The sequence below is a fragment of the Lepidochelys olivacea genome (genome assembly GCF_965140295.1).
Source record: "Lepidochelys olivacea isolate rLepOli2 genome assembly, chromosome: 7".
Lineage (NCBI taxonomy): Eukaryota > Metazoa > Chordata > Testudines > Cheloniidae > Lepidochelys > Lepidochelys olivacea.
In genome coordinates this window covers 1340516-1359577 of record NC_140417.1, presented here as the reverse complement: position 1 = coordinate 1359577, position 19062 = coordinate 1340516, and the positions used below count along the sequence as shown (strand labels likewise).

The 19062-nt window shown below is 65.2% G+C and overlaps 2 protein-coding genes across 7 annotated transcripts in view; both read right to left on the bottom strand.

The window, feature by feature from the left end:
- Positions 1–9986, bottom strand: part of USP19 (ubiquitin specific peptidase 19) — a gene marked incomplete at its 5' end in the record, with an annotated part of 48305 nt that extends 38319 nt beyond the window's left edge. For 3 of the 4 annotated variants that reach the window (XM_084633324.1, XM_084633323.1, XM_084633322.1), the window contains one exon: positions 4639–4908. In XM_084633324.1, coding sequence (XP_084489450.1) covers positions 4639–4777 — 139 coding nt within the window. Of the gene's footprint in view, positions 1–4638; positions 4914–9783 lie in introns of those variants that run through there. The other variant, XM_084633321.1, reaches the window with a different exon arrangement.
- Positions 9987–14871: 4885 nt separating this feature from the next.
- Positions 14872–19062, bottom strand: part of LOC311524419 (laminin subunit beta-2-like) — a 42843-nt gene continuing 38652 nt past the window's right edge. For 2 of the 3 annotated variants that reach the window (XM_084635481.1, XM_084635480.1), the window contains exons 30-34: positions 18627–18834; positions 18241–18382; positions 17309–17485; positions 15537–15696; positions 14872–15438 (exon numbers count right to left, since the gene is read on the bottom strand). In XM_084635481.1, coding sequence (XP_084491607.1) covers positions 15302–15438; positions 15537–15696; positions 17309–17485; positions 18241–18382; positions 18627–18834 — 824 coding nt within the window. In that variant the 3' untranslated portion in view covers positions 14872–15301. Of the gene's footprint in view, positions 15439–15536; positions 15697–17308; positions 17486–18240; positions 18383–18626; positions 18835–19062 lie in introns of those variants that run through there. The other variant, XM_084635482.1, reaches the window with a different exon arrangement.

Sequence of the window (19062 nt, the reverse complement as noted above, 5' to 3'; positions counted from 1 at the left end):
CCTCAGAAACACACTGCCAAATACACGCACTTTAGTGGGGGGACACAAGACCGAATGTATAAAATTGCTTCCAAAAATTCGAATAGAATAATTTTGAAATAATTTCGTACTGTAGATGTACCCTTAGCAAACCCTTCTGCTTTACAGCACCGGCTGACAGCCTCTCCAGTCTAAAGAAGTCAGGGTTGCATTGCTCCCTCTGGGTGTGCAAGTCTCCCCCAGGGTCCAGTGCAAGGGCACTCACCGAGGGGAGCTCCTGCATGCGGAAGGCTCCGAGGTTTAGCTCAGCAAGAGTGTGCAACCCCCAAGGGCTGATATACTGAAAGGGTCCCAGGGACCATTACAGAGTGGTGGGAGAGCACCAGGCCAGGGAACTGTGATGGGGGTGTGACGAAGTGGGACTGTTCTTAATTTTTCCTCTGAAGAGTGTGGGGGTGCCTCAGTTTCCCCTAGGCAGTTCTTAAGAATCTAGGGAGTGAGGAAAAAGAAAAGGAGTACTTGTGGCACCTTAGAGACTAACCAATTTATTTGAGCATGAGCTTGGTGTATGATCCTTGCAGAGCCCTGGAGGGCAGGTGTGTGCAGGGGTCTGGACACAGAGAATGGCCGACACCCTGTTTCCTGGCAACTGATGGCCTGGGCCCTTCTCACCCTGCAAGGTGAGAGCTAAAGGGTTGGAGAACAAAGGAATCCGGTGACCTCCTTGGCCTGGGAAAGGGACAAAGCCCAGAGGAGGAGGGGCTGGAGAGAGTTTCAGTTTGGGGCTGGCTGGAGACATGGAGTGAAGGGCAGACGTGGTTGTCTGGCTCACTGCCCCACAAAATGGACCCAGCTGAGGGGTCCTGTTCTCTACACCTACAAGCTCTGTGTTAGACCCTGTTCCTGTCGTCTAATAAACCTTCTGTTTTACTGGCTGGCTGAGAGTCCTGTCTGACTGCGGAGCTGGGGGGCAGGACCCTCTGGCTTCCCCAGGACCCCACCTGGGCGGACTGGCTGTGGGAAGCGCACGGAGGGGCAGAGGATGCTGAATGCTTCGAGGTCAGACCCAGGAAGGGGGAAGCCGGGTGAGGTGCGTGTCCTGGAGACAGGCTGCTCCCAGAGAGGAGACTGCCCCAGAGTCCTGCCTGGCTTCATGGGAAGCAGTTGCAGAGCATCGTCCAGGGACCCCGAGACAGGGGTACATCCAGCCGAAGTGACAGAGAATGCACCACACACTCAGAGCAGCTGGGGCAGTGGTTAATTATCCCTGCTGGCAAATGGTGACCCCCTATTTCCAGTCTGAATGACTGACTCCAACTTTTCCACAGTATGCATCCGATGGAGTGAGCTGTAGCTCACGAAAGCTTATGTTCAAATAAATTGGTTAGTCTCTAAGGTGCCACAAGTCCTCCTTTTCTTTTGACTCCAACTAGTGAATCGCAGAGCCCTCTGCTACCAAGTCTTCTCCTTCCCCCCCAGGTACAGAGACTGGGCACATCTTCTCTCAATGGCTGCCCTCTCACTCGCCCTGCAAGGCAGCTTCCCCACTCCTCCAACCAGCAAGCCTCTGACGAAACAGCGCTTTCAAACGTGGACCCGCAGTGGACAGTGTTCAAGTGGAGGTCCCACCAATGCTGTTGACAAGGCAATGCAGCATCCCTGCTCCACGCTACATTCCCCCCTTCGGATGCCGCACGGCACGCTGGGCGCCTGCTCGCTTACATTCGTCCGTGACCCCAGGGCCTTTCCGCCGCCCCCATTCTGGACGGGCACCTGCAGCCTTTGCTCCTACCCCAGGGCCTTGTCTGATGGGGTGCAGTGTGGATGTGTTCTAGCCATGCCAAGCTAGAGCATTCCCCATTCCCTCTGGAGGCCTCAGCAAGCTAGCTGCTACCCCACCCCAGTGATTTCAGAGAGCGCTTCCCCAGCAGACCCCAGAGTGCTTCTAAGATGAAGCTCCAGACATCTTGGGACCCTGTCGGTGAGAGTCGCACACATTATTTCGCAGCACCCCTGCTGTGCCAGGACCGTGCAATACACACAGGATGGCATGGCCCCTGCAGGGGGTGAGGAGAAGGAGCTCTCCATTCAGAGGTGCAAGTCCTGCAGGCCCTGCTGACCCATAGGGGGCCCAGCTCCAGCAAAGATGCCGGACATGCAGTGGTGTACTCTGCTGAATGTGCGGTGCAACACGCAAAGCAAGTTACAGAGAAACACCTGCTGAGGAACCAGATACCGGGATCCCCACTGGTGATCTCAGCCCAGGTGTGAAGGGGCTTGGGAGAGTGTGTGTGTGTGGGGGGGTAACTACCGCCATGGTGACGAGCGACTCATTGCTCAGTGAGAGCAAATGCTGCACCACACCAAATGGCTAGTGCCACATCCTCAGGGCATGCTGGGACGCCGGTGAGGCAGCGAGTCTGGCCCACCCCAGGCACTCGGTACTTGAGGGGGATATCTGGACTCCAGGCAGTTGTATCTGAGGCAGGCTAGCACTGGGAAAGGCCAGTGAGAGGATGTGCACACACAGTGGGGAAGCGACTTCCACAGTCATTTTTGACCACAGCCCTTCAACGTACGACCTCAATGCTGCATGGAGAGGCATTCCAATGTATTTCTTAAGGCCAGGGTTTGCTCTCGAAAGGCGGGGAAGTGATTAAAAATTAGAGCAGGAGCAGCCATTGCTGGCTCTACCCTGCTGGCTGCCAGAGTCTGAGGGCTCCCTGCCCTGGATCAGCTGGGGTGAGCCACCGTTTGAATGCGGCTATCCCAAAGAGACACGGGAGCCCAGCAGCCCAGACTGCTCCCCGTTCCAGCTCCCAGGAACGGGCACAATGGGCATTCTCACCTGCCCCCGCACTCAGCACCCTGAGGAGCACGTCACAAGCTGGTGGGAAAGTGCCAGCCTACGGGGGTCACACTCCCCAGCAGCTCAGGACTTGGTAAGCGCACACTGTCCAGTGTCAGCAGTCCCCCTCAGCGGGCTAACCGGCAGAGCCACTCCAGATGATCAGGGGCTCTGCACCCCTCCTCACACCCCTCCAGCAGAGCTGCTCCTGTGCACACTAGCTAAACCAACCATCCCCGATGGCGACAGGTCTCCAGAGTGCCCACCGCGGGCACACAGGGCTCCTTGGAAGGGAGACCAGCTGGTCATGGTAACTAGCGCTCCTACAATACACCAGGGAAGGCGAGTGCTAGTGAAGGCAGGGCTTCAAATGGACAGGAACAGCTTGCCAAGGGGCCAGAAGATGGGAACCTCAGATGGCAGCTCAAGGGAATCTGGGGAAATGGGTTGGGCTCTGGCCTTTCCCAGGAATGGGGTCTGCCCAGCACACCTACAAGCCCTCCCCTGCCCGAGCAAGCCCAGCAGTCTTGGAGTAGCTTGTGGAGAAGGACCCAGCAAAAGGGTAGAGTGCGAAGGCCCCTAGAGAACCTCCAAAGCCCACACGGGCCGGCACCATGCCCCACCCCGTGCCAGTTATCGCATGCTGGCAGCCTGCAGCGACCTCGCTAGGCCACTTGGGGAGGGCACAGAACACCCAGCAAGGCCCTTATTCACAATTCCAGCAGGGGGCTGTCACAGCCCACCTGTGCCCAGCACCTGGCGAGTCACACCTGCATGAGGGGTCCGCTGGGGGGACACAGCTGCCAGCACAGCTCTAGGCAACCCCCGGGAAAAGGAGGAGGTTACTTTGCACCTTCCCTCCTCCCTATGAGGTAGGAAGGCCGGATTCCCATGGGGTAAATCTCCCTGCCACCTCAGGTCCTACAGGGCTTTGGTATGGAGAGTTATCCCAGTGATTTACTGTGCTCCTCTAGTGCGAATCCCAGCACGGCCGCACCCATAGTTAAATCACAAGGACCATACTTCACCAGGCACAGAACTGAAGTGCCATCTCAGTGTGTACCCCGCAAAGAAGCCAGTCTGGCTGCTCCATGCACTTGACTACTCTGCTGTTTCCTGTCCAGTACCAGTGGGCCCACACTCTGCGCAGCTGCGGATTTTTGGACATTTGGCAGCCTTAGGGCTTGTCTACACAGGGAGCTATTACTGGAGAGCTAGTCTGCTTTCAATCCACACCCCTCCCTCCTTCCCATATTGTGTGCATGCTGCATTGGGGGTGCAGGGTCAGCGCAGGCGATCTGGGGCTAGATGGCCCCTGGGTCTGACCCAGCATGGCCAGTCCAATGTTCTTAGACACTGGAGCGAGTCACCTCCCAGCAGAGCACCTGGCTCACCTGACTGGATCACGTAGCAACACTCACTGCAGGTGAGGGGCAGCTAAAGGTCCTGCTGCAGAGCATCACGCTGGACCAGCTGCTCCAGGCTCCAATCCAGCTTCCTACACAGCCCACGCAGGTAAGCAGCTCAGGCCCCCTGAAGGCCATCCCTAGGGTATTGGCTGCTACAAGAGGGGCCAGCCAAGAAAAGATCCAGCTCCAAGCTGCAGGGAGTTGGCTCGCTTGGAGACAGGTTGAGCTGCGCTCACACATGGCGCCAAGTGGCAGCTCGAAAAGCAGATTAAGGATTCAGAGACTTGTGCCCACTGGAGCATGTTACATTGGCGAGTGGAAGCGCTTCGTCAAATTTGCTTATCCTACAGCAGACGGCCGTGGAGAGCCGGAGCAGCGAGACAGTCGCACCCCGGGCCCTACCTTTCTTAGGGTCGCTGCCAGGTCTCTCTCCCTCCTTGCTCTCCTGGTTGGCTCGGTCCTTCTGCTTCTTCTTGTTGGTTGCATCCTCCAGCCCCCGGGACGCTCTCCTCTGGCCTGGGGCATTGGTGCTGCTGGACATTTTCAGCCGTTTGGATGAGACAAACGGCCCGCCGGGGTCAGTGATGGAGTCTGGGTCAGGGGTTCGACGCTTTCTTCCTGGCCCAGCTATCTTGGCGACTCTTTGTGGGCAAACTCTCTGGCAAGGAACAAGTGACCTACGGAGACAAGAGCACACAAGTGAACGGACGTGGCAGTGGGGCTGGGCTGGAGAAGGGCATGGGCAACAGGTTCTGAGTCAGGCTCATGACAGAGGCCCTGTGAACTTAAAGCCCAGCCATGCCTACAGGATGCCAGGGTACTTCCCAGAGCAGCATGCCAGAACGCCGGCATCCCCCCAGCACAGCCGGAGTGCCTGGCCTGGGCCCAAGAACCCAAGAGTTGACTTCCTGCTGACTCAGAGACGCTGAAAAAGTCGCATTCTAGACTAGGCTCTCAAAGCCTCACTACCAATGGAGAGCAGGATCTCCCGTCGACTTTACCCACCCCCAATGGCGGGCGGGGCACCCTCCTAGCCGATTTTACCCACCCCCAACGGGGAGGCGCCCTCCCAGCCAACTTTATTCACCCCCAGCCCAGGGGCAGCAAAACGTATGAACTGCTGAAAACCTAACAAAGGTGGGGGATTTACCTTCCCCCGAAGCGGCAGGGCTGACTGGACTGGGCAGAGCCAGACTCACAAAGTGATGCAGACAGAACCCAACCAAGCTAACGGGTGGCAGTGATGCCTGCCCCAGTGGAATCCAAGCTGGCTGGCCAGAGGATGGCTTATCTTCACCCAGGGCTCGGATGTACAAAACGCCCCATGCTCTTCAGACCCTGAGTAACAAAGTCTAACCAGTTGCTTGATGCCAGAGAACATGGGCCTGTCAGTGCTCCTGAGAGGAGCTAGCAGGGCCTGATGCACAGGTGTGCCAAGTCCGTAAAGCCTGGGGAGCATGCATAACGCTGTCTGGCCCCTCATGGGAACAGTGGTCCCCAGAGAAGCCTGCCAGAGCACTGGCTACACGTGGAGATGTCTCCAGAGGTGAGGGGTGTGAGCAACAGGGGCACTACTTCAGCACACCCATTGGAGCTTAGTGGGGCCGCCTGGCACATGGCCATGGTGGCAGGAGAGCACAGTTTCAGGAGTGGCCATTTAAGTAAACTGGATCCACAAGTACTGGGGGCTGAAGCCTGAAAACAGTGAAGGAAGGAAAGAATCGCTCTGCTCCTGGGACAGCCCAGTGGAACGGATGGAAGCCGCTCGCTCCAGCAAGAGCCAGTCTCTTTTGCCCCTTCTGCAGCCCATGCGCAGAGAGCCTGCCCTCGCCAGGCACACCCTGCTCAGTTACACCAGTGAGCAGCGACTGGGTGCGGTGACGAGACCCCTCGGCCAGGACAGGCAGTGAGGTGTCCTCTGGGCCGTGTATCCATCCCGCTCCAGCAGGAGACTCCCTGCCCACACTCTGGTCTTGGCTGAGGTTACCCTGGCTCTCTGGGCTCTGGCTGCCAGACCCTGGTTTCACTTTCACTCTCCAGCACTGAGCTTGGCTGTCCCTGAGAACAGGCCCACTCCAGGGACAGGCTGTCTGGAGCAGCTGGGGACCGACCTGTGGCATGTTCAGCGCCAGTCCCTGGGGGCGGGAAGGGGGAGAGCAGCAGCCCAAGAGAACAGCTGACAGTGTGAGTCGGGTAGCAAGCTGCTGGTCACTCCTGGCAGGCCTGCACATGTATACAGGGAGCCCAGTCTTGGAGGTAAAGTCAAAAAGGCTGCAGGCTTCCTGCTGCCTAGCTAGTGACTGGAGCACTCGTGCTCTAGAGATGCCTAAGCCAGCAAGTGCGGACTCCACATGACACCTCTGCACGTTGCAGACACTCTAACCCAAGGACGGCCCAGATCATCACGCTGATGAACTGAGCGCCAGCAATCAAACCTCCACCAAGCCCTTAGAGCAACCAGCGCTGAGTCCCCCCCCAGCACAGGCGGGTCATACTTAGGCCCTTCAGAAGCCCTGACACAGGTAGAGGAAGGGAATGCAGAACTGGGCACAGCAGCTAACGGTGGAGAGCGGAGTGAGGTGCACTGCCAGGTCGAGCGAGGGATCGTTGCTGGTCCATGCCCAAGCCACTCCCAGCCAGAAGCTACTGCCTCCCGGCAGTGCCTGCCCAGGTCACTTTAACACTCTAAGCCGGCTGCACGAGAGGGAGTTTTCATGCGGTTCCAGCAGGCAGGAATGCTGGGAGCCCTGCTCTAGGCAGGCCACTGGCTGCCACTGCAACCCCACGGCAGCTAGAGCCACGCTGAACAAGGTCCATCTACACTACAGCGCCTAGCACCAGGCTCAGCAATGGTGGCAAGGGTTTTTGGCAGTTTTCCTAGTGTGGCCAAGGCCTGTATGTGAAAAATCCAGGAGGAGCAGGACTGGGCTCCAGCCAAGTGGCCAGTCAGTTGTATTCCCGTCCTGCAGGGGAGATGGCCACCCCCACCCGGGAGCTTCCACAGCAGCTCATGAGGGACGAGGAAGGAAAGCACAGCAATGCCCATACCCCCACCCCCATGTGAGGACTGGCAGTTGCACCCCAGCATTTGTCTAAGCAGTGCAGCCGGGTTTGGCAGTTTATTCTGTGCACGTTCAATAGTGCGTAAGTCACCAAGACACCCCTTCAGCCTGCAAGGAGTTACACCTGGCCTGCTCGTTTGGACCAAGTCTGTGGGGAGGGCAGTGCAATACCCTGCTCCTTGCCTGCCTCTCACACTTGCTCAGCATGTTCACTTTGCTGCCTGCCTGGAAGACCCATGGACAATGGAACATGCACCTTTGGGGTCTAGTCTGCTCCAGAGAGCCTGGGCCTACTCCTAGCTTCTAGGACCCTTTTCAGACACATCCTGGAGCGACGCCAGCCCCTTTTGCTCCATTTCTGCACACTGGCATTTATGGACCATAGGGATAAGTGCCTTAGACACACCTATGAGGTAGGAAGATCAGACTGGAATTGCCTCCTAGAAGTAGCTGAAAGCCCCATATCCAAGTCCCTTCAAGCTGGACCCAAGAAAGCCCTGGAGAATGAGCTGTAGGGAGCACCAGGCGGCACCAGGGAAGGACTAGGCGAGCCAACAGGTCTTTTCTATGTTTCCGCCACCAGAACTCCATCCCCCTGCCTGCTGACACAGGCTCCCCCAGGTTACAGCAGGCCCCACACACCTTGGGGACACAGGACAGAAGCTGCCCAAAGCTTGCTTTTCAGTTGACTGCAGCTGACAGAACTCTCCAACTAAAATCCTTCTAGGCCCTGCACTGCTTCGGACTTGTTCAGCCCCATGCATAGGTGCCATTCTAGTCTGACTGCTCTGATCTACTGCACTTTGTACTCTCCATTCCTTGCCCCACTGGGGATCAGACAGCCTACCCTGCACATGTCCTATCAACTTCACTCTCCACCTCCTGCCTGCTCCTCGGAGGTCTTTATTTGGAAGTCCCGAGAAGGATCCTCCTCCCACATGCACTACTGGGTTGTCCGCGCTACCCCCTGTGCCCCCAGGAGCCTTGCCAGCCACCTCAGGACCACACGCAATGCCACTGACGGGCGACCGCGGGGACCAAGGCTCCAGGCATGCAGCAAGTCCACCCTAGTCTCACAAGAGCAGCACTGGAACCTCTGGCAGCCCACACCGCCTGCTCCCTGGTCTTTGGTTCAGATGCAGAACAGGCTCCAAGGTGGACAAAAGCAGCAGGGAAGCAACTGTGTCCTCAGCAAATGGGCCAGCACCAGCCCCAGGCCCTGCCTAGGCCCCCCCGACAGCCCCGTGAACAGGGTGGCGGGGCCCAGCGCAATGGCTGCCAGGGACTGGAGACAGGTACAGAAGCAGCCCACAGGGGGATGGGGAGGGGAGCCCTTGGGGGACAACACAACCTCCCTCGGGGCAGCCCCCCCGACCCGTGCCAGCTCCTCCCCCCGACCCAGGCCAGCTCCCACCAGCACTCACTGCCCCCCATCTCCCCCAGAGACCAATCTCCCTGTCCCCCCGACACGGGTCAGCTCCCCCCCAGGACTTACCGCCCCCATCTCCCCCAGAGACCAATCTCCCTGCCCCCGCACCAGTCCCCCCAACCTGGGTCAGCTCCCCCCAGCACTCCCCACCCCCCCACCAGTCCCCCCGACCCGGGCCAGCCACCCCCACACTCCCCGCCCACCAGACCAGCCCCCCCAGCGCTCCCAGAGCCTCCAGACCAGCCCCCCCCAGCGCTCCCCGCCCCCATCTCTCCCCGAGACCAGTTCTCCCTACCCCCGCACCAGTCCCCCCAACCTGGGCCAGCCCCCCCCGCCCCCCCAGACCAGCCCCCCCAGCGCTCCCCGCCCCCCCACCAGTCCCCCCGACCCGGGCCAGCCGCCCCCACACTCCCCGCCCACCAGACCAGCCGCCCCCACACTCCCCGCCCACCCCAGCGCTCCCCGCCCCCCATCTCCCCCCGAGACCAGTTCTCCCTGCCCCCCCACCAGTCCCTCCGACCCGGGCCAGCCGCCCCCGCACTCCCCGCCCCCCAGACCAGCCCCCCCAGCGCTCCCCGCCCCCCCAGACCAGCCCCCCCCCGGCGCTCACCCCCCGGCCCCACCAGCACTCACCGCCCCCCATCTCCCCCAGAGACCAGTCTCCCTGCCCCCCCACCAGTCCCCCCGACCCGGGCCAGCCGCCCCCGCACTCCCCGCCCCCCCAGACCAGCCGCCCCCACACTCCCCGCCCACCCCAGCGCTCCCCGCCCCCCATCTCCCCCCGAGACCGTTCTCCCTGCCCCCGCACCAGTCCCCCCAACCCGGGCCAGCGCCCCCCGCCCCCCCAGACCAGCCCCCCCAGCGCTCCCCGCCCCCCCAGACCAGCTCCCCCCCCGGCGCTCACCTCCCGGCCCCACCAGCACTCACCGCCCCCCATCTCCCCCAGAGACCAGTCTCCCTGCCCCCCCACCAGTCCCCCCGACCCGGGCCAGCCCCCCCAGACCAGCCCCCCCGACCCGGGCCAGCCTCCCCCGCCCAGCCCCCCCCGGCGCTCACCCCCCGGCCCGGCGGCTCCGCGGTTTGTTTTGGTTCGAGCCGAAGTTCCGCGCGGGCGGACTCAGCAGGCGACAGGCCCGAGCCCGTGACGCATTTCCGGAAGCCGGGTCCCGGCTCCACGTGACAGGGGAGCGGGGTGAGAGGACGACAGCGGGGCCGGCCCCGGAAGTGACGCCCTGGTAACGCTGTTCGTGTGACATCATGACGGTGACAGCGCCGACCCCATGACGACAGCAACGGTGATGCCATGGCGACGGGGCCACGCGGGCCCGGGACCCAACCGCGGGCTGGCTCGGGGCGGGGGCGGGGCCCGGGGGGCGCCCGGGGGGACCCGCCGCGCTCGCTCTGAGCTCCTGGGAGCCCGGCCCCCCGCAGCCCCCCCCGCAGCCCCCGGCCCCCCCGCAACCCCCCCCGGCCCGGCCCCCCGCAGCCCCCCCCCGGCCCCCTCGCAACCCCTGGCCGCCCCCGCAGCCCCCGGCCCGGCCCGGCCCCCCGCAGCCCCCCCGCAGCCCCCCCCCGGCCCGGCCCCCCGCAGCCCCCCCGCAGCCCCCCCCGGCCCCCCACAGCCCCCCCGCAGCCCCCGGCCCCCCCGCAACCCCCCCCGGCCCGGCCCCCCGCAGCCCCCCCCCGGCCCCCTCGCAACCCCTGGCCGCCCCCGCAGCCCCCGGCCCGGCCCGGCCCCCCGCAGCCCCCCCGCAGCCCCCCCCCCGGCCCGGCCCCCCACAGCCCCCCCGCAGCCCCCGGCCCCTCCGCAACCCCCCCCGGCCCGGCCCCCTCGCAACCCCTGGCCGCCCCCGCAGCCCCCGGCCCGGCCCGGCCCGGCCCCCGCAGCCCCTGACCGGCCCGGCCCCCCTGCAGCCCCCGGCCCCCCCGCAACCCCCCCCGGCCCGGCCCCCCGCAGCCCCCCCCCGGCCCCCTCGCAACCCCTGGCCGCCCCCGCAGCCCCCGGCCCGGCCCGGCCCCCCGCAGCCCCCCCCCCGGCCCGGCCCCCCACAGCCCCCCCGCAGCCCCCGGCCCCTCCGCAACCCCCCCCGGCCCGGCCCCCCGCAGCCCCCCCCCGGCCCCCTCGCAACCCCTGGCCGCCCCCGCAGCCCCCGGCCCGGCCCGGCCCGGCCCCCGCAGCCCCTGACCGGCCCGGCCCCCCTGCAGCCCCCGGCCGCCCCCGCAGCCCCCCCCGGCCCGGCCCGGCCCCCCACAGCCCCCGGCCCCCCCGCAACCCCCCCCGGCCCCCGCAGCCCCCCCCGGCCCGGCCCCCCACAGCCCCCGGCCCCCCCGCAACCCCCGGCCCGGCCCCCCGCAGCCCCCCCCGGCCCCCTCGCAACCCCCGGCCCCCCCGCAGCCCCCCCCCGGCCCGGCCCTCACAGCCCCCGGCCCCCCCGCAACCCCCCCCGGCCCGGCCCCCCGCAGCCCCCTCGCAACCCCCGGCCCCCCCGCAGCCCCCCCCCGGCCCGGCCCCCCACAGCCCCCCCCCGGCCCCCTCGCAGCCCCTGGCCGCCCCCGCAGCCCCCCCCCGGCCCGGCCCCCCGCAGCCCCCCCCGGCCCCCTCGCAACCCCCGGCCCAGCCCCCACAGCCCCCGGCCCCCCCGCAGCCCCCCGCAGCCCCCCCCCGGCCCGGCCCCCACAGCCCCCGGCCCCCTCGCAGCCCCCCCCCGGCCCCCTCGCAACCCCCGGCCCGGCCCCCGCAGCCCCCCCCCGGCCCGGCCCCCCCGCAGCCCCCGGCCGCCCCCGCAGCCCCCCCCGGCCCGGCCCCCCACAGCCCCCGGCCCCCCCGCAGCCCCCCCCCGGCCCGGCCCCCCGCAGCCCCCGGCCGCCCCCGCAGCCCCCCCCCGGCCCGGCCCCCCACAGCCCCCGGCCCCCCCGCCCCGGCCCCCCCGCAACCCCTGGCCGCCCCCGCGGCCCCCCCCGGCCCGGCCCCCCCGCAGCCCCCGACCGGCCCGGCCCCCCCGCAGCCCCCCCGCAGCCCCCGGCCCCCCCGCAGCCCCCCCCGGCCCGGCCCCCGCAGCCCCCGGCCGCCCCTGCCCGGCCCGGCCCCCCGCAGCCCCCGCCCGCCCCCGGCCGCCCCCGCCCGGCTCCCGCGCCCCGGGTTTCCGAGCCGTCGTGGCGCGCTGCGGCGCAGGGGGCAGGTAAGTCTTATGAGCCATGTGCGTGCCTCAGTTTCCCTGGGCACTTTGTGCAGCTCCGCGCTGCATCCCCGCAGCGGCGCCTGGCGGAGGTGGAAGGAGGCCCCGCCAGCCGGGACAGCCAATGCCCTGCAGGGCGCAGGGGGACAGGACCAGCCGGGGTGGAGCGGGACCCCCAGAGACCGAGGGAAGGCAGGGCACAGCAGGGCTGGGCGGGGCAGCTTGGGCCTTGGCTGGGGGTCGCAGGTGACCCCCTGAGCGCTCCTGGCTGCGGCCCGCTGCCCTGCTCCAGGCGAGGGGAGAGCCCCGCGCGGCAGGCCGCTGGCCGGGAGACGCTGGCGGGAGGCCTGGGAGAAGCAGGGGGGGCTGGCACCTGCGGGCTCGGGGCTATGGGGCCTGGCCTCGTGGAAGGGTGGGGCTGGAGGGCAGCAGGCTGCAGGGCAGCGGGTTGAAGGCCAGGGCACTGCACACAGCCCATGACTCCACGACACACGGCCCCAGGGAACGGCTCCCTCAGAACCACCCGATGGGCCTGAAGCTGCAGCAAAAGGCTAGCGTGACCAGACAGCAAGTGTGAAAAATTGGGACAGGGGGGCAATAGGAGCCTATATGAGGAAAAGACCCAAAATCGGGACTGTCCCTATAAAATCCGGACATCTGGTCACCCTACAAAAGTCCCACCCTGCCAAAGGGGCAAGACTCCTTCCTGAGCCCAGCTGGGGTCGTGCCCTGCGGCTCGAGGGCAGTGGGCGGCACAGGAACTCCAGCTTGTGTTCCTGGCTGGGCATGCTGCTCCTTGCCCTGTGCCCCCGGCCCAGCGCCAGCCACTCGAGCGCAGCAGGACGGTCTGGGAGCAGCCGGGGAGGCGGAGGCTGCAGATGAAGGGTCTCTGGGCACTTACAGCTCAGGCCCCAGAGTGGTCCCAGCTGGGAGCAGGGGGCTGCCATTGTCAGCCAGAGCACTGAACCCCCAACACGGGGGCAGGCAGCAAAGAGCCCAGGTCACCCACCGCCTCCTGAAGGGCAGGCCCAGCTCATTTCCTGTAGTACCCAGGGCCATAGGCTGGGGCCCTGCCGGGTGTGCGGCACGCTCGGCCCCCTGGCCCTGCCAGGCGCTGTTCACAGCTCAGACCCGCTCCCACAGCGTTGTTACTGCAGGCTGGATGCTGCCAAGGTGCCATGCCCCAAAGTCAGGGGAGACAAAGGAACCCAGTCAAGGGCCACGGTGTCACCGATGTGCCACCCCGAATGTGCTAATGCGACTCCGATGGGACCAGAGTGGTTAACCACGGCCTGACCCCAATTACTCGTGGCAAAGAAGAGCAGAGGGTTAACCGCTGACCGTGGGTTTGGCAAATGTTATACTTGCTCCCGGGGCAGGTCCCTGCCAGCTGAGGAAGCAGGGGGCAATTCCTGCCAGCCAGGGAAACGACTTGGAAATGTCAAGTTGCCATAAAGTGCTGGTGTGTTGTGCTGGGGTGATCCAGGCACATCATCCCATTGCGGGGGGCCTGGTAATCCCAAGAGCCTAAAGCACGGGGAAAGGAAAGGGCTCCATTAATGGAACTGGAGTCACACGTTCAGCAAGCGTCCATCCAAGAAGCTGCAATACCTGTGGGATGGGGAAGGGGTCTCAGCCACCCGCCAAGCTCGCAGCGGGGGAGGTGTGCGTGGCAAAGCAGTGGGCAAGAGGGTGAGTGCATCCCTTAGCCGACTTCCCCAGGCTCTGCACGAACCCACTAGTGCAGAGCAGGGCTGCCAGAATGACACCAGGGTGGAGAACCTGCCTCAGGAGTGGAGACTCAAAGAGCTCGGCTTGTTTAGCCTGACCAAACGCAGGTGAGGGGAGAGCTGCTCGCTGTCCAGCAATCCATGCGAGGGATAACACCAGGCAGGGAGAGGAGTTATTGCAGTTGAGCGAGTCTCCACTGGAAATTAGGAGAGGGTTTCTAGCTATCAGAGGAGTGATGTTCTGGAGCAGCCCCCGAGGGGCGCAGTGGGGGCAGAAAACCTAACTGGCTTCGAGCCTGAGCTTGAGAAGTGTCTGGAGGGGCATGGTGTGATGGGGCTGCCTATGATGGCAGGGAGCCGCTCTGCGACTGCTAGCAGGAAATATCCCAACGCCCGGAGATGGGACACGAGCTGGGGAGGGCTCTGGGTTACTGCAGACAGTTCTCTCCCAGGTGGCTGGCTGCTGGGTCTTGCCCATGTGCTCAGGGTCTAACCAATCGCCAGGTCTGGGGTCAGGAAGGAACTTTCCCCTGGGTGAGCTTGGCAGAGACCCTGGGGGAGTTTCGCCTTCCCTGGCAGCATGGGGCACAAGGCACTGGCTGTTTTGAGTTCATGTCAATGGTGGATTCTCACTGGAAGGTTTTAAGTCTGGATTTGAGGATGTCAGTGACTCAGCCAGAGGCGGGGGTCGATCCCTGGAGGGGGTGGGTGAAGCTCGGTGGCCTGTGCCATGCAGGGGTCAGGCTAGATGAGCTGCATGGCTGTACTGTAGGGCTGTTTGTGGGCACAGGGCCTCTATGGGGCTGGACAGAGGGGATGTGCTACGACAGGATCTAGAGGGCACAGAGGAGCTGGGGTGTAAGGACTGTCCCTTCCCCTCACAGCCTGGCAGCTCCCACTGGCTGGCTGGGGCAGTCGTCTGCCCATGCTGGCTCTGTGCAGTGTGCTGTGGCCCCAGGCACCAGCCATGACTGGGGTGGGTGCACAGCTGGAGCTCTGCTTCCAACCCATCAGGTTCCTTCCCCTCCCGTGTGCCCAGGCCGGGCCCAGCTCCAGCTCCGAGCTGCCTGGGGCAGCAGGGGAGGATGCAATCTGCTGGCTGCCTTGGTCTGCATGAGAGCGGGGGGCAGTGTGTGCCAGGCCCAGGGCTGGCCCTGCGGGCATGCCAGGGCAGCAGATGCCTGGCACCTGGCAGCACGGCAGTCACCAGCACATGATCCACACAGAGAGACAGCGAGTGCCGGGCAAGGGCTTTATTCACACACAAGCTGCCCCTGCCACGTGCCAGGGCAAAGCGCCAGAGGGTGCAAGACCCTGTGCCCTGCCCACTGTGGAGGGCGTGAGTCCCCCTCAGCCCCCCAGCCTAGCGCTGGGCCAGGGTCCTGGTGCCCCTGGCCGGAGGCAGCAGCGGAGCCTTGGGCTGTGGGAAAGGGCACCATGGCTGCCAGGACAGGGGCCCAGGACGCGCCGAGGCTGTGCCAGGAGGGAGTTCTCAGCACTGCCCCAGCGGTGATGGTACCAAGGGGGCAGGGCTCTCCTGGAGGGGCTGGTGCTAGGAATGGAGCCATGCAGGGGAGCCCAGGCCCTGGCAGACATGGAGGGGAGCTGGGCAGGGGGACGGGCTGTCGGGTTGGGGGAGGGAGGCGACAGGCTGGTGGGCGCTCGGGGTCACTGGCAGGTGTTGTAGATCTGGATCTGCTGGTTGATGGCACCCACGATGCCCTTCACCTTGGCCTCCAGCCCGTCAAGCTGGGCCGCCTTCTCCTCCAGCACCCGCTCGTTCTCCTGGTACGACCCCTCCAGCGCTGGGGAGACACAATGCAGGGTGAGCCCTCCCCTGCTGGGAGCCCGGTGAGGGCAGTGCCCAGGGCTGTTCCCGCAGCGCCCCCGCCCCACTCCTCACCTGTCAGGCGCTGCAGCTTGCCCTGAGCATCCCGTAGGAGGGCCGTGGCCTCATCACGCAGCCGCTCCGCCCGGTGCCTGGCCTGCAGCGCACCCCGTGCCTGGCTCTGCACCAGCTCCTGCACCGCCTGGTACCCGGCCTCCAGCTGCCCCTCTGCCAGCTGCGCCACACCCAGACAGAGACAGCCAGTCAGAGGCCACCCAAGGGCCAGCATGGCTCCCCCCCCCAGGGCCAGTGCAGGCCCCCGGACAGAGCCAGCGCAGACCCCAGACAGAGCCAGCCCAGCTCCCCCTCAGGGCCAGCACGGACCCCCGGACAGAGCCAGGCCAGCTCCCCCCCAGGCCAGCGCAGACCCCCCCACAGGGCCAGCACAGACCCCCCCAGGGCCAGCGCAGACCCCCGGACAGAGCCAGCGTGGCTCCCCCCCCAGGGCCAGCGCAGACCCCCGGACAGAGCCAGCATGGCTCGCCTTGCAGGCCCTACAAGGACCCCCTGTGAGGTTAGGAGTGTGATATCATATCTCATTGACAGGTGACACAGGGCCAGAAAGAGTTAATGACCTCCCAGACTGACCTGACCCAGGGCCCAACTTTAGAGACTGCTTAGGAAGAGATGGAAAGGAGGAGAGCTGTGAACTGCAGCCCGCACTGCTAGAGAGAGAAGGGGAGATGCTGGCTCAGGGCTTGTGATGTCAGCAAACGAGTCTTGTCTATTGCCACGGCTTTGATTCAAAGATCAAAACAGGAGTGTGAAGATCTAGGAAGACACTGGAGGGCAACAGTGTTGTTGTCTCTCTGTCTCCGGGAAGGTTGGGGTAACCTGTATCTGAACCGTTTAATGATAAATTACCCTGGGCTAATTGCCAGGATGTTTGGGAGAAGGAAGGTTGAGCCTATTGTCTTCTCAGGCCAAGAGGCTGCTGGAAATGTATAAAAGCCCTGGGACACGATCCTCCTTCGTCTCAGATCGGCTTTGGGTTTCAAGAAGGGGAAACCCTGAGCCATAAGGATTGAGATCCCCAGTCACTGACTGGAGTCACCCTGAACATGGACATTGGACTGTAACCTCTGGGCTGTTTCTAAAAGGACGTTTGGCCACTACAGATTCACCATCTCTGCTCGGTATCGTGACCTCAAGAACTGAACTCAGGTCGGTCTGTAGACTGATCTTTCTACCAACTCTCTCTCCCTTTTCTTTTTGAATAAACTGTAGTTTAATTAACGAGAATTGGCTATCAGCGCGTATTTGGGGTAAGATCTAAGTTATCATCGGACCTGGGTCTGGGGCCTGATCCTTTGGGATTGGGGGAACCTGCTCTCTTATATGATGAGAGAAGATCTTCAGTAATCATCATCGTATCTGACGTGTGTCCGGAGGGAGGCCTGGGGCGGGCACTTTAGGGGCACTGCGTTGTGTGGACGTCTGAGTACCCAGGGAGGTGATACGGAGGCTGGTTTGGTAACTCTGAGGAGTGGCATATCCACCGGCGTTCGGGGTTTGTCTGCCCCGCTCTGTCTGCAGTTCACCCCGACTGAGTGACCTCAGCTGGCTCCCACAGGCAGCACCGTCACCGCCCCCCGACAGAGCCAGCTCAGTTGCCCCCCCCCCACAGGGCCAACCCAGACTGCGCCCCCCCAGGCAGAGCCAACACGGCTCCCCCCGCAGGCCTTACCCGGACTCTCCACCACCTCCAGCCTGCAGGGCCTGAACCAGAGAGCCAAGCCCCCTCCCAGGCCCCCCAGCTGGGTGTCCTCTCCTTTGCCCCCACTCACCTGCTTGACCTCCCCGGCCCGGGCGTGCGCGGCGCTGGCTGTGTTCTTGGCCCGCGTGGCCGCTAGGCTGTTATTGGCCCGTTTCATCTTCAGCGTGCCCAGCTGGCTGTCCAGCCACCCCACCTGCTCCATGGCACCCTGCAGCTGGCGTTCTGTGCTCGCCGCCTGCAGCTGGATCTGCCCGGGAGGGGAGCTCCGTCAACCCAGGAGCCCCCCATCCCTGGCATGGCCCCCCCACCGCTGCTCCTGTGCCCAGCCCTGGCATCTCCCAGACCAAGGGGGGCTTGTCTGTGATAATGATGGGGACGGCATACCAGGCAGTGTTGGGCATCGCTGCCCCATGGTGCAGAAGGGTTCAAATGCCCCTGGGCACTGCAGGGGGCAGGAGCTGTTGGGTAGGTAACTGGCTGGAACTGACCCACAGCAACAAGAAAGGCACAGGAGCCCCACGGCCGGCCAGCTGACCCCTAACAAGGGGGAACTAGGCTGGCAGCTGGGAGCCCAGCGGGGTCTGCAGGGAGAGGGGTAGGGGCAGGACTCGCCGGGGGCTGGCGGACACGGGAAATATGAGGAAGGAGGCCGAGATGGGCTGGCCAGGCTGGACTCCGGCTGCCTCTCCGCTGAGCCAGGACTGGAACCCGGCACCGGCTGGCGCGGCACAGAGGGATGCTCCGAGCAGGGGCTCGCTCAGTGGCCTGGCTGGGCAGAGCTCCCGGGGGGAGGCAGTGGCTGCAGCCCGGAGGCTCGGGCTCAGAGGTGGGGAGGCCACACGTGACCCCGGGGACCCAGCCCACGGAAGGGAAGGCTGGGGAAGTGCACAGGCTCAGCTCCCTCCCAGCCCCTGTGGGGAGGACAGAGCTGCCCGGCCCCTTGCTGTGGGGCTGTGGGGTCCCCAGCTGAGGCTCCCCCGGGGGGGCTGGGGCTGCGCTCACCGTGCTCAGGGTGCCCTCCGTGTGGCGGATGTCATTGCTGGCACTGCGGATGGTGCTCTCAGCGGCGCTCTGGGTTCGCCTGGCATCCTCCAGCGCCCGCCTCCCCACTTCAGCCGCGTTCTTCACGCTCTCCGCCCGCGACCTGCACCCGGGCACAAGGCAACACATGGGGCCCTGGGCTCGCCCCGCCCCTCGCCCAGCCGCCCTGCCCAGGGCCTGGCCGGTGGCTGCCGAACGGGGAGTGCCTCCATGCCCAGCCCGCCTGCCCTGCCCGTTACAGCAGGGTCGCCAGAGTGTCGCCGCAGGCACGGGGGCAGGGCGGGAAGCAGGTGTCACTGTGGGTAGCCCCAGGCCCAGTGTGACTGGCCCCCGCCCCATGGTCTCACCTGGCCCTGCGGGCGTCATGCAGCAGCTGCTCCGCTCGGCGCACATCACCCGCCGTCTGCTCCAGGATGGCATCCACGTTGGCCAGGCTGCTGACCCGCTCCTTGATCTCCTCGGCCAGGTGGCGGATCTGGTCGGGCGAGGCTGGGATGGAGAGAGCCAGCACCCGCCCAGCCACCACCTCAATGCTGTCGGGGTCGGCCCCCTCCTCTGCAGGGCGGGGAGGGGGTCAGCACTGCAACCCCTGCCCCGCCCCCGCGCTGCCTGCCCCGCCCTGCCCTGCCCCGCCCTGCCCCGCCCCCGCGGTGCCTGCCCCGCCCTGCCCCGCCCCGCCCCCACGCTGCCTGCCCTGCCCCGCCCTGCCCCCACGCTGCCTGCCCCGCCCTGCCCCGCCCGCACGCTGCCTGCCCCGCCCCGCCCTGCCTCACCCCCACGCTG